This window comes from Simochromis diagramma, unplaced genomic scaffold (genome assembly GCF_900408965.1).
Source record: "Simochromis diagramma unplaced genomic scaffold, fSimDia1.1 OVJJ01000419.1, whole genome shotgun sequence".
Taxonomy (NCBI): Eukaryota; Metazoa; Chordata; class Actinopteri; order Cichliformes; family Cichlidae; genus Simochromis; species Simochromis diagramma.
In genome coordinates this window covers 5,387,910-5,403,018 of record NW_024387244.1, presented here as the reverse complement: position 1 = coordinate 5,403,018, position 15,109 = coordinate 5,387,910, and the positions used below count along the sequence as shown (strand labels likewise).

At 40.0% G+C, this 15,109-nt stretch overlaps 1 protein-coding gene across 5 annotated transcripts in view; it reads right to left on the bottom strand.

Annotated features, from left to right (window-relative positions):
* si:ch73-63e15.2 (protein strawberry notch homolog 2) overlaps positions 1–15,109 on the bottom strand; it is a 62,495-nt gene that overhangs the window by 15,849 nt on the left and 31,537 nt on the right. For 3 of the 5 annotated variants that reach the window (XM_040053050.1, XM_040053054.1, XM_040053053.1), the window contains 11 exons: positions 5,364–5,537; positions 3,823–3,909; positions 2,760–2,865; positions 2,480–2,640; positions 2,255–2,388; positions 1,547–1,637; positions 1,306–1,449; positions 1,035–1,152; positions 839–944; positions 534–687; positions 250–426 (listed from right to left, as the gene is read on the bottom strand). In XM_040053050.1, coding sequence (XP_039908984.1) covers positions 250–426; positions 534–687; positions 839–944; positions 1,035–1,152; positions 1,306–1,449; positions 1,547–1,637; positions 2,255–2,388; positions 2,480–2,640; positions 2,760–2,865; positions 3,823–3,909; positions 5,364–5,537 — 1,452 coding nt within the window. The remainder of the gene's footprint in view (positions 1–249; positions 427–533; positions 688–838; positions 945–1,034; positions 1,153–1,305; positions 1,450–1,546; positions 1,638–2,254; positions 2,389–2,479; positions 2,641–2,759; positions 2,866–3,822; positions 3,910–5,363; positions 5,538–15,109) is intronic. The other 2 variants (XM_040053051.1, XM_040053052.1) reach the window with 2 other exon arrangements.

Sequence of the window (15,109 nt, the reverse complement as noted above, 5' to 3'; positions counted from 1 at the left end):
CACACAAACGCACATCAATGACCCAGCCGTGTTACCTAAAGTAAACTTCTACTAGGACTCACTTCTGCTAATCACGATGGAAAATATTACAAAAATCCATGTGGAATTCCTGAACAACTAAAGCAAAATCAAACCAGCTTGTTCACAGAGAACTGAAACCCCCCACACAACTGACTAAACTATGTTTCAAATTAGCACTCTTACATATACAATCTATGCACTCAAAGTTCAACAGTGTGCTATGCTCACCTTTCCGGCCTCCAGCTCTTTCTGGGCCAGCTCCACCAAGGAGCGGACCTTGGCAGCGATACAGAGATATTTGAAGAATCGCTGGTGAGACGACCAGAACTGCCCCCAAAGAGACTTCCTGCTGACCATGCCCAGCTCATCAGCTGCCTGCATGAACGTTTTCAACGCCTCGGCCCACTAGAAACAGATTCCAGACGCGAATTCTCAGTTTAAATTTTTGTCAGTTTTCTCAAATAAGATAAGAACATATAAATACAGCAGACGCTGTCACTGAATTTCCTCACCAGTTTGGCAGCTTTATTATAGACCTCTTTGAAGTCACCGTCCAGCCCGATCTCTTCAATGCGGAAAGACACCCCAGAGAAGCTCAGCTGTCTGGCAATGTACATCCCACTCACTTTCATGTCCATGGCCACAATCTCCATGGCCCCGACACCTCTGTACACAAATAAATAATTCAACATAACTTAATCATTGGTCAACAGCCGTTCCCACAATCTGACTGTAAGGAATGTTCCAGTAATTTGAAGATACAGATCCACATGATTGAAAAACATAAAAACTTCAGAGTGAAATTCATCCCACAAACCTCTTCTCAATGGAATGCAGGAAGTCATCAAAGGTTCGGAAGGGTGTGCCCTCACCCCAAATTCCTAGTCGGCTCATGTAAATCATGTTCTTTGGCTCAGAGGCACCTGGAACAGACATGACAGAAATCGATGATTTAAAGTCTACTATTGTATTTTTTCTCCTGCCCGAGAATGTTTATTTGTGTGTTAGCTTACCTGTGGCACTGGCATACACCACCCTGGCATGCGGCAGTTTGCTTTGCAGGTCAAGAACTGCTTTGCCCATCTTTGTAGATGTGGCATTCTTGGCTTTGTGGCATTCATCAAAAATAATCTATATTGATGCAAAGTCAAGGACAAAAAATACCAAAAACCACTGCTGAATGTGCGGTTGTTAAAATTAAGTCAGGAAATCATGTGGAACAACATATCGAAGGACAGCTTATGTTAGATTGACAAGGAATATGGCATTAAAATTAAAGGATACAACTCCATCAAATTCTGGTTTGCACCAATCCAGGATCTGTTTGATCCTCGTCCGAAGCTGCCCTCCTGCTTGGCTTTCTCCAATCAGTGCGGAGTAAGTTGCAAACAAGACTCCTTCTGAGGTAGCTGTGTCACCGTACTTTATCTGTTAGAACAGAACAAACATTAAACAAGTCACAATAGTACACATAACAACTGTTCTAATTTTCTCAGTTTGACCCACAAATTCCACCTGAACTCACCTTGTTTAAAGCATGCACAGGAATAGTCGGTGCATCTATGTCTTTGAGATCTCTCTCTGCATCAAATTTCAGGTCATTGGATATGCTGAACCTGAGGGAAAAGACAGGGGAAATTAGCCGACTTTGACAGACAGTAAATCTACTGTGCATAAACAGGATATATCATGCAGGTGGACAAAAATCCCAATCAGAAAATCAATCTATTTTTTAATCATAGCCCACATTAGTCATGTCCTTTTTTCCCCTCAGAAGTGTTTTTCTCGACTCTAACCTTTTGAGGCCTCATGGAACAGGTGACTCTAAACATTCTCTAGTTTCATACAAATCCTACTTTGCATTGCTTTTCTAGAAGCTCACATTTACTGATAAAAGGAGATGTTTGGTCTTAATATTGGTAGAAACTGAATGTAGGAATCCAAATGAAAGTAATTTCTGTCTCCAGTTTAACCTTCTGAACTCCCTTATATAGTTTTGAAATTACACCGAGCTCACATTATAAATATTTTCCGTAGGCCGATTTCAAATGCCCTATGACTTTACCAAAACTGTTCATGTGATTGTGTAATGAAGAAGTCAAAAAAAGGTCACCAAATAACTCACGTAGTCTTTCCGTTTTCTGAAAATTGCTAAGAGTGCTTTAATTAAAACGGCAGACTATGCACAGGCCTCTTACTGGCCCATCTGTTGTAGCATGTTTATCACTCTTACCATAGTGCTTTTTTTCTTCCCTTAAGGTAGTTCTCCAGGATGATTCCTGCCACAGTGCGTCCCTTTCCGACCCCTGCCCCATCTCCGATCAGAAAGCCGGCCCTCTGCTTGTTCTGGAGGATCACCTCATGTTGCTGAGGGTGCATAAGGAACGAATGATGATCAATATGCCTCCAGAGTCACGCCATTAAAAGTGCTTCATGTATTGTGTGCTGGTATGTGTACCTGGCAGGCGTATATGATAGCCTCTAGCTGCAGAGCAGACAGCAGACCATTTTTAATAGTTGACTCGGGGATGGACAGAGTGTATGTAATGTCAGGAGGAGGGACACTGGATAGAGTGTTTGTTTCCACCACTATGTCAGGATGAGAAATTCCTATAGTGGCTGAAGAGAAGAGGAAAAAAACATGTTAACCATAAACTGAGTGTCATGTTGTATTAGGGGGAAAAAAGGCAGACAAATTAATGGGTGAACTGATGTTGAAGTTCATTCAAGTGGCCTACATTTGGAAGGTTTGTACTCAGCGTATGTGTCTACATGTCCCAGTTCCTCTGCTTCTTCTTCCTCGGCCTCCTCTTCCTCTTCTGTTGCTGCCTGGGTTGTCTGAGGCTGGAAGCACCACAGAGACTTCAGTAATGTAATCACAACAGCAAGCGTTGCATTTGGGAATAATATTTTGTTGTTTCAGCTTAGGTGAAGACAAGTTAGGAGAGAGAAAACTGCTGAAATTTAGAAGTAGGTGAGCAGTTAGTATGACGATAATGCACACTGGAAAAGTTCCTTAAGAAGGAATATTAACCAGAAAATTAGCAAAATAACAAGTGAATAAAATGCATGAAGCCAATTAAAGGAGATTGAATTGAGAGATTTGAAAAATGTAGTCAAGCAGACAAAAGACAAAAGACAGAGAGAGTGGAAACGGAGAGGACCTCTTTTTTGACAGTCAGCTGAATATTACAATGCCTCTTTTCCTGTCAAAGTAATCTCTGTTTTTTATGTAATGTACATTTGTGGCATGTACAATATGCCGCCATGCTTTTGTCACCTGTGGTAATACAGATGGTAGACAAGAGCATTACAATTTACCTTATGAAGTTTTGCTAAATTCAATGGGACCTCCAGATGAGAGCCATGTTATGTTTTCAGTGTAAAACATCTTAAAGATGCACTCAAAAAAATGAATTGCCCTCCTAAACATGAAGCAGTAATTTTGAATAAAATGCAACTGAAATATGTAAAAATCTAATGTTTATTTATTCAAATAATGAATCAGCAAGGGAAATATGCTGGGTATTAACTAAACATATACGAATCAATTAAATTTAATTGGACCAGATTCCATTAAATTTAGTGTTTTACATTGAACTAATATAACACAATTACATGGAAATGAAATTACTTCAAGACAGGATTTTGGGCATATTTTTTGAGTGAACTGCTGCAGCTGCTGCAAATAAGACCTAAAACATAATCTATATTTTATATATGATTCCCATATATGATTACTGATGAGTAAGCTCAAGGAGTTTAACTTTAACATCAGACTGGAGAGGTTAACGTGACTACCTGGAATCCTCCTAAAGGTGGGGTGCTGATAATAGCAGATATATCCTCCAAACTTGCCAAGCCTTGAAACCTGCTGGTGCCATTCTGCTGTCAAAAAAACATAAAATAAAGAAATACAAACTCAAATAAAACACTGTGCCTAAGAAGGATTAAAGCAAAGAAAGACGAGAGTAATCTGCCTGTGCATTTGTGTCTATATGCATGTGCACGAGAGCGATGGGGCACTCTCCTAAAGCTGCACTAAACAAAATGCATTTTATTTGACTGGCAGTGAAAAGCCAGCAATGACAACAACAACAATGAAAGGAAGATAAAGGCATGGGAAATATAGTCTGGGAAATATAATGAACGAAATGAGGGCAGAATGAAAAGGAAAAAAATAAAAAGGCTTTCAGAAAGCAGGGAAAATAAATGTACTCTGATCATATCAAAAAGATATCCACGGACCCATCTAATTCAAAGAGAGCTTAACAGGAATGAAACTGCAGGCTAGAGGAACAACTATTGAAAACAAAGTTGCTTTCCTCGGGACACTGATTTGGAGAGCATGAAAGTGCATGCATACTCCTAATTTGTCTACAACAGAGAAAACAGTTAAAAAATGTAATGACCAAAGAGAAATGTTTAACAACAACAAATTTTATCTAATGGATACAAACATAATTCCTGAATGAAAAGACGAGACACTGGTCATTGCAAACAGCAACAGCGTAAACCGTAAAATCAACTGGGAAAACCATCGTTCAACCTCGGCACCAAATGACTCTCCTGCTATATGTAATAAGAATTCAATATGAATAAAATAACTGTGTCATTTCCACCAGTGCTGAGAGGTTTAACGGCTTAAATATGTGAGATTAAATACCATCACATCGGTGCGTAGTTGAAGGTTTCACTGTACAATGAATTAAACGCAAAAAACGACACATTAACAAACGTACTGGTAGCTAGGTAGGTGGTAAAATGGTGTGCTAACAGCACAGAAAGATGATAATGATATTAGATAAGAAAGACAGTAGATATGCACCAAAAGATATGCTGCATGCTTAGAAGTTTTTAATTCACAGCTTATACTTCATAAGAATGGACTTGTGCACAGCCACAACATGAAAATCCCAACTTAGAGTGGAACACTAAATCAACATTATATTATGCTCCAAGTACTTTACACTACAAGCCACATTCACCCATTAAAAACAGCGCTTTATCTATCTCACATCCACAGCTCCAGCCAATTTAGACTCACCAATTAACCTCACATGGATGTCTTTGGAATGTGGGAGGAAACTGGAGGTGACAGTGCTAACCACTTCACCGCCAGGCTGCAGACGCAGTCATGAGGCAGGAAAGCACTAGTGTTTACGGGATACAATGGACAATATAACCCTTAGTTACTGTTTGTTATTCGATGCCAACTTCCCCCAGTGAAGACATACGTATGCTGAGGCAAACAAGTCTGTTGCATATCATATCTGTAAGAGGTAAAGGTGTGGTAACCAGTTTTTCTGGTAATGACATGTGAGCGAGTGCTTGTTACTGACCTCTAACTGGCTCTGTGCTGGTGTGGTGGTACTAGTGCTGACGTCCCAGATTGTGGGCACTGTGTCCAGGTTCTCTGCATTGATGAAGGACTGGGTATCAGCATACTCCGACAGTGAGTCAGTCGGAGAGGAGAACAGAGAGTTTGTGGAGATGTCATCAAGGCAGGGCAGGTCCTGCAGGCAAAGAAAAAACGGGACGAGGTGTTAAAGGTAAACTCTAAAACGGGACAAAATTTAGGGCAGAGAGTTCAGTAGATCTCTAAATAAAGAAACAATATTTATACCCACATCCAGACACGGTCCCTCACCATCAAGCTTTGTGCAACATAAAGGGGGCGCAACAAAAGCTTTTTTTAAAAATGTAACAGACACGGCACCAATACCAAACAGCAAAAGAAAAAAGGTGTGGCATGAGGATGAATGGGAGTGATGTTTGGATAATAAAGGAGCCGTATTCATTCTGGATTTTAGCCAAGTTACATTTATTTGGGTGTAACACGAGTAGCCCAAACAAAATATAATTACACACAGATGTGAGAATGAGCACGTGAAGTAGAACGTGAGGGGAAGGCACAATAAGGCTGCTTGTGTGTATGTTTGTCATTTCAGCTATGGCTGCCTTCCAGTCGCGCCTCTATTCATATCGTTTCCAAACCATTAGCATGCCGTGTTCCTTAACTAGCCCCTCACAGGCACCCCTAGGCCCCCTGAGACTTATAAACATGTATTTGGAGAGATAGGAATTGAATGACAACAAGAAACTCAACAGAGGAGAAATCTCTTTGTGATCTCTTTGTGACGTCCATAAATGAGTCGGTGTATAAATACACTCTGGGCAATGTGTGGAGATTCCCACAACACACTGTTCCCCATACACCCACTAGGGGACCACGAGGCAACTGTGAATACTTCCCCAAGGAGACTAACGTGCTTATTTGGAAATTTGGGAAAATTTCAACATTTCTCCAAATGTTGATACCCCCCACCACCAATATTGTTATATGGCCACAGGTGATCTCTGTTAAAACACAATAAGCTCTAAGGACTGAAGATGGCTTTGTGGGAAGAACAATACTATGCTTACAGAACAAAAGTAAGAAAAAAAAGTCCATAATCATGCAGAATCATTAGCTGAGCTGCTGACTCAGTCCTAACAATCTGGTAGGACTGATTAATACTGAGAAGCTGCAGGAACTTCTGTCATGGCTGTCTGTTAGCCATTACTCACAGTTCAACAGAAAATGTTTCACAAGCATGAGAGGACTAGACGTAGAGCTCAAAGTGTTAACATGACAACATCACGTAGGAATGGTGAACAGGAAGGACTATAAACAGCAAACAGAGAAAAAGTGGCTCTGCCCCACATTTGCTTACATACATATTTGTGTATTTTGTCTTTGTGACATTGGAGAAACAAAGCAACTCATTAACCTATTATGTGGATGTTTGTGGATTGTAAAGTGCACTAAGCTTATCAGTGTTTACTGCTCACTTTATGCTCTTCAGCTCCCTCCCTGTTCCTTTCTCTTTCCTTTTCTCCTCATGTTTGTGTATGTGTGCGCTTCCTGAGGGCAAGATCAGGCATGAGCTCTGCAATCAGACTCTCCAAAGTTCTTCTAGCCTACGGACAGCTGACTGGAACAACTGGCTTTTGTACGGAGAAAGAGTTGTAGATAAGAGTGGGTGTCCTATTCTACCACTCCCAAACACGCAACTTGGTCACTTTATATCACTTTTATATCACGTATCCGTTTGCTAGTTTGTTTCTCTATTCTATCAACTATGTGACTTTCTACCTCATGCTATTCCGTGTCCTAATTCCCTTCCCTGCTCCCTCCATTCTGTGCAATTCTGACTTGGGATAAATGAATAAACAACAAGGCTTGGAAAAAGGACACAGTGTCACCAGAGGCATCGTTCCACTGAGGCATAATTGCGGAAACACACGCATAAGCGCAGACACACGTATAAAAATTATTAAGTATTGCCTGTCTTTCTTACAACACACTTAACCACAAATTTGATAAAATGTTACAAGATGAGTTTAGATACAAATACAGACCTGATAAACAAACAACACAAAAGAAAACCCCCTAAATATAATCTAATCTGTGTTACACCTACAGCTGTCATATTAGCTTTCCTCATAAAGCCGGTTAGGGTTATGAAACTCTCAAAACCTTAACGATTCTTATTTTGCACATCACCATGAATTCAATCAAGCTTGAAAAGAAAACAAGGGCTAATTTAATTTATTCTACAAAAATGGCTAATTTGTATGCCAGCTGTTTATTGCTTAGCGCCACATTATGATGAGACTTCTCGGTTTTCTGCATCTTGTAAAACCATGTAACATTATGTGCTTTGCTATTGCAGTGTTGTTATATTAAGACAACCAAAATGATACAGAGGAATCACAGAAAACTGCGGCAGTCTGGTGGGTGCTAACCCAGACATGTCCAACCTCAGAACCATGCTAATCGAGTTGTTAAGCAGAGCGTAACAGAGGCAGCAGTGTTTGTCCCCCGGCAGGCCTATACCCAGGGCTACTCCATCTACTGCTCCTAACACTGGGCCCTGCCAAGCAGAGATAAGGCTTGAATTCCAACTGCTCTGATGGTAATCTGGCTCCTTCCACAGCTCACAGCCTTACAATCATATAACTGCTAATCCTGCCTCACACTTTCTCCTTTGCACTCTTTGTATCTGTTGCGCAATAAAACAAATATCTGTGTGTGTGTTTTTGTGTGGCCAAATTACACATTTTATTTTATTTTCATGGAATAGGTGGGAAAAAAACTGTGTTTGTACAACAGCGAAACATGTGAAAGTCCATGCACATGCTTTTTCACATCATCTGTCCACCATCCTGTTTTTTGCTTTTCACATGTTCCTCTTTCACTTCAGCTTCTTCTCTGCTGTGAATTGTGAAGCCAGTATTATATCCTCTCTTTACAGTAAAGTTGAAACCCTCAACACATGCAGGCATCCATTTGACCAAATGCCTGCAACAATGACTCCCAATTACCTTACTGCAAGAAGCTTTGTATGGAAGCTACCGGCACATATGAACACGAACACTGAACATCATGTATCCACAGCAGTAAATTGTACTTGAGTATCTGGATAATAACAGTTATCTGTCTGTTGATGATTAATGTAGGCACATGGCAGTGAAAAACAACCTCAAAGAGCCTTTCCAGCACACGAGATGCCTGCAGAGCAGTAGAAGTTGGTGTTTGTGGTTGAAGATGGTGGTTATCAGCTCTAAGAATCAGAACTGGAAAAATACACTTCTAAACATAACCGCCCACCAGCAGCTTAGCTTCTTTATTTCCCATATCTGCTAAAGTTGATGCATTTATTGCATGACGAGTAACCTTAAACAGTTTCACACAATCTCCAGCCCTTACAAAAAAATCCCAGTGAGTCCATAATCGTAAGATGTGAAAACAAAATTTAGGCTAGAATAAATATTAGCCAACATATTACGGTAAGGAGAAGTATTTATCTGTCCTTCAACACACACACACACACACACACACACACACACACACACACACACACACACACACACACACGCACACACACACACACACACACACACACACACACACACACACACACACACACTGCAGTTGCCATGACAGAAGGAAGGAACAGCCGTTTCTAATATAATGACCACACTGACAATAATTAGCCCTGATGATAAACTCATGCAGTGTCATACAGAGGACTCTAGCAGCCCTGTCTTTTACTTAGCTTTATAAACATATCAGTTTACAAATGTTTCTCTTCCTTTTAAATGAAAACGCCCTTTTGGAATACTAAGGATTATCAGACACAAACCCTTCTCAAACACATCATTAAAATAATATTTTAAAGGATGCTGCCGGTATTTCCAGTCATGACATCGTAAACCGTTTTTACACAAGGTGTCTATTTTTATTTGTTTATTTTCCTGTTTAGTTTTGAATGGTCAGTTCCTCTGTTTTGTTGTTGTTTTCATTACTAAGTCTAATGTTATCCAAGGACAGCCACATGCCTCCCGTGACACACAGGGTGTTGTCAGCTGTCTCTTTTCACTGGTGTTTTCTTTGGCATGCGGGAAGTGCTGACAACAGTTGATATCCCGACAATAGTGCAATAAAAAGGAAAAATATTATTACCGATTTCAAGCTAGTAAAAGCAGTAATTTATTGAAAAAAATTAATCATCTGCATTTAGTAATGTAATTCGTACCACAGCTTTACCCCGCTACCAAAACACAACCTTAACGTAAGAGCTACTGTATACTGTCCCAGGCCACGTCCTGCTAAACTCAATAACCTCTCAATACAAGGCCACGCTGAAGCCTCAGCCAGGCCAGGCCCAGGGCTTTCCCCTCCTACACACTGCCAGCTTGGCTAAATTTTCCAAGGCCAGGAAACAAGTCACCCTGGCCTCCCACTTACCCTACACACCCACACATGTACACAAACACACATGCACACCTCAAATAACCTCACGAACACAACCTACATTTCTGTCATCTCCTGCTTATTCACTATCCCAAGCTCTAAATGTCCATCCCCCTTGTTTCTCATCCCTGGCAACTTTGTCTCTCTGCCCCTTTGGGCATCTCTTCAATGTTTAGTTTTGTTTTCCAGCAAAAATTCAGCTGCAAGAAGATTGTCTCTATAATCCAACACATGACTGATTGATATGGATGTAGCTCAAGCTCAACTGTCTCTGGATTAAGCACAGCCCCTTTTCAGCCCTGTCTTAATATCCTACAGAATGCTGTAAGATCATGAAAATACTGGTGTACCAATATTAGTAACAGTAGTAGTGGGAGGGTTAGACGTGTGAGAGTCACACCACACTCTGGAGACTGATAGTAAAAGCTAATAAAATGCCAAGTTCTTGGTAATGTCAGTAGTGTAAAATGACTGTGTAAGCCAGCATTACCCTGTCAACAAGCCAAGTAGGTGTACTGAAATCTTATCTGTCAGATTGTGTGGTCTGTTTATGTGGATGCAGTGATGGGATAGAGTTTTCATATAATCCACAGCACCCCTATGATCAGCTGACTGAAACAACCCGAGACTGATCTCACTGGGGTCAGCTGTTGACCTTATCCATGCAGTCAACAGAACCTGACTGATGATGTTTGTGTGCCTTCTTAAGATGTGGGTCTGGGGCCAGTAACTGAAAAGCCACTACTGGTGTCTCTCATTCTCTGTGGATTATGTTATGCCAAACTGTCTGCATGTCAGACGGCCCTGACATATCTACCGGACTGTGACTTTAATAGCACGGCTGTAAGCTTTTCCTTTTCCTTGACCCCATACAGCTTAAGGCTGGTGCTGACTTTAAAAAAAAAATCAAGTTCTTTGATTAACTTGCTGTTGAAAAAGGGCTTCTTTGATTTTTAGCATTAAATGAATTTGTGGACAGAAGGTTCTGTCTTTTGACATGCAGACATAAATCAGCTTAACCAGAAACAGAGCTTTGATCAAGGAGCCAATTTGTCAAAAAGCCACTTTATTTCTGTACACATGGAAAGTTTTACATCTGTTCTGGTCTATAAGACCCTTTAGTCACACAACCTCCCAACCAAAGAAAATATATTCAAACACTTTTAAATGTCAGCCACTGTCAACAAAATGCATTCAAGTTCAGCAGCTTCGCAGCTCACAAAGAGCTCTCCTCAGGATCCTCCCTAAGTGGAAGTCGACCTTTGACCACATTTCATTAATCAGTGCTAATAAAGAAAACCTAACCCAGTGGACTTTCTCTGACAGAACTTAGTACATTTTCTATTTTAGGGTGAAAAGTCTGATTAGTAATCAGCTATTTCTGTTCTATATTCCTTTTTAAAGGTTAAAGGTCAGAGCGATTGTTTCCTTGTTTAGCCAGCAGACAGTCTGGTCTAATCTGCACCAGACTAACCTATGCTAATCAAAGGGGCATATTCAGTCCAAATACCTCCTGACAGGCAGGCCTTCATGTTGTGCAAAGTCTGACTCAAGAAAGCCAGCTTGTTACTTACAAGCCTGGAATTTTTTAGTGTTTTCACGTGTTCTGGAAAATAAAAGGATGCCGTGTCTAGTGTCCCCAGCTGGACGGTTCTTCTGCCTGTAGGGGAGCCTAAGGTTCACACGGAGCTGGGTACTAGAAACTAAAAGGGGTAAATTTTAGCAAAATCAGTTGATCTAAAAAAACTAATTACTTTCCTAGCAATAAAATCAAGTAAAGGCAAAGTAGTTAAAGATAAGAATGAGAAGACAGGAAGTCATCTACAGACGGGTGCCATGAGGGTGAGCTGACACAAAGCAAATTGTAGTCAAAGAAAAAAAAAAAAAATAGGGAAAAGGGGGTGGGGTCAATGGTATTTACAGAGGCTACTCTTCTCAGTACATTTTCTAAACATCTTTCTACAATTCTTCTGTAGATTAAAGCTATCTAAGAGTCCACTAACTCTTTGTCTAAGACGGACTCTATAATGTTGAGATCAGGGATCTATGGGGGGCACAATATGCTGCAGGGACTCCTTATTATTCAGGTCACTGAAGACAGATCGTCATGATCGCGGCTACATGCTTGGGCTTGCTGTCATGCTGCAGCACGAATATGAGACCAGCGAGCTACATTGTTGATTGTAAGGGTTCATAGATAAGAAATGAAACGTTTGTACAACACTATGCAACTCAAAGCAAGACAAGATTCTGAACATGTTTGTGAGACAAAAAAAAACAAAAACCGGTGAAAAAAAGCACATTAAAGTGACTCACTCAGAATCACACTGTGTGTCTGTTTTTGTGTTCTATGTGGGCCTGCGTGCTCAGAGCTGAGAAAAGTGGATGTAAGGGGAGTGTTGACGCAAGATGACAGAAATTTCAACACAGCATACCACGAAGCACTTGCAACAGAGGTAAATCCTCTGATTTGAAACAGTCGCATTCAAAATAGAGAGGATTTAAAATTGTTTTAAAACTTGTTATAGGGGAATAATCTATACTAGATGCATATGGTAAGTTACTGCTTTAGAAGGTAAAATATTATTGGTATTATAAAGTATAGCCTAAGCTAATATTCAAAGCATAGTCTAGGAAAAGTTTTTCTCTTAAGAAGAAAGGAAGTCTGCAGATGTATGAAATCAAAAATGTACTTCAAATAACCTTCCTCTCATCTTGTACATGACACACACCCACACTTTGACACCTTTTGTCAGTTGAGTACCTTGTGCACAATGAGCCTGTAAGGTACGGACTTTTGTTCCCGATCAAGGAACACCTGCAACACTTTTTCTCCTGGCTATCCAACGAAATCAGAACTTTCTATAAAACAATATGTCCAATATGTCACTTTCACACTTAACACATCAGGTAAGGGACACAGAAACCCTTAGCAATTTTCATCCTACATGAAGCCAAAACAATTAAAAACTTATGGTGCTGTTCAAATGCCTTTATTTATTTAAAAGAAACTGACCCAGCACTTCTATATCAACCGTATTCTAACAATTTTCCGGAGCATGTAAAAAGAGTATCTCAGCCATCGCCTAACCATCTCTGATTTACTTACTGTTAGTTCAGACAATAACAGCCAACAGACAAGATCAAGGGTAGACAGGTCCACAATGCCAAGAAACCGAATCCTTTTTATGATATAACAGTGCTGCTATAATACAATAACCTGATAATAAATCCTAAACTAGCCTCGTAATAAGCATGCCCCAGTGGGGCATTTTACAAAAAGTTAAAAGAGTTTCCAAATATGTTTGAAACAAGTTTCTCACATTAAGTTTGATTACATAGTATTTTATTCAAGTTTGTACCAGAGGACTTTTAATTATGCCTTGCTGTAACAGGCAAACGGTCTGGGAAATGCAAAAGCTCTTGAATGGAACGAATGATCACAAAACAGTTATACATGTTCATTAGTCTATTCTATTTAATTGTGTTTCATAAAAAAATACTATTAACTTCATTTTGGTGACACAGTTTTAGGACTCTAAAAAATAATGTGCTGAGTTTTCTCATTTTAGTATTACTACGCTGACAGTCATGTTGTTCTAACGGCTGTCTTCCTTTCCGTATGCTGTCGTAGTTTTTGAATCTTGTATCCTGTGTCGTAGTAGAAACATTACCAGCCAGAAATAATTAGCTTGAATGTCCCCTGGTTAAGTTGTCTGTTCACCTAGCACCACTCTAAAATACTGCGATTACAACTGGCAGTGAAATGTGATATTTTTTTGATGTAATGCTGCTTTCAATCAAACCCATTTATGCACTGCTACATACAAAAAGACAGCATGCATGTGAAGCGAGGCACCAACCTGCAGCCTAACAAAACTGCACATCTTGCAACCTCTTCTTTTATCAGTGACCCAGTACCCCCCTCCCCACACACACACACACACACACACACACACACGCACGCACGCACGCACGCACGCACGCACGCACACACACACACTCCCCGAAGCACTCACTTAATCTCACCATCATTGTTTATTCACTTCCCGTCAAGTACACGCCTGGGGTCACACTTGAGGTTGAACGTAATACCAGGAAACTGACAACATGTGCCCACCGAGAGGCTTCCCTGCACCTTAAATGACAGGTTCACAGTCTTGCAATGTAACAGTAATTAGTACCTTAAATAAGAAACAAGCTCTAGAACAAGAGGTTCTAGGTTTGGATAAACTTTTACTACAGATTTCTCCATGCGTTCAAGTTTGAATTTGATCAAACAGGTGGCCACAGTTTAGTATGCTAAACTCTGACTCTCCAAATGGTCACTGTGTATTGGAGGGAAGGCCACAGCAAATAATGTGCAGATGTGCAGCTGACTTTTGTGTTAGAAAGATGATTAAATACTGTGTGCCTAAGATTTTTTCATGCACTGATAATATCCATGCATGACGTTTTTTTTCTCTTTTTTAATATGATTAAAATGTGTAAATTCCTTGGAACTCATGACTGGACCCTTTTTCAATTTTTGCTGAAAGAAGAAATGCTGACATGGGATTAGCCAACTGACTTAATCAGAAATTCACTGGTAATGGGCTCAGCAAGCCTTTCCCCAAATCAAGTCATTAAATGGATATTTGCCACATTTTCACTGACACCGTGCAGTCTAATGAATCATAATTCAAAAAATAATGATGGTCTATTTACAATCCAGCACAACAATGGCCAAATTTAATAGTCATCCACAAAACCGGCAAGACTGCCATTTAGCCTGACAAGATATCAGGTTCTAGCACTTAGTGGAAGACAGCGTGGAGTGTGGCACATAATAATTTGTCAGAGTTTGTGGCCGTGTGCAGCAGATGATTGGCTGGCAGACTGGTCTGTCGGCAAAAAATATTCATAAACTGATCTAAAAACTAACAGACCATCTTTCATAATCATTTACTCTAAGACAGTTAAATAGGGAAGCAAAAATCTTAAAGATATAATGAACAAAGATGAGGTAACCTTCTTTCTTTCAATAGAATTAATCATATTCGTGCTCTACACCAATTTCAGTCTTGGTGTAGGGCATAATCAGAGACATATCTCAATCTTGTTCAGGAAACAAGCATTTGTAAGCGCTACTACAAACTAATTTAAGAAGTTTTTAAAATACATCTTAATATAGTACGAATTTGTCAGCTGTCAGAAGTGTCTCAATACAGTTACTTTACAAACAGATCAAATCCAAAGAAGGCCAAGCCCATATAAAAAACCCTATACTACAATAAAAGAAACAAC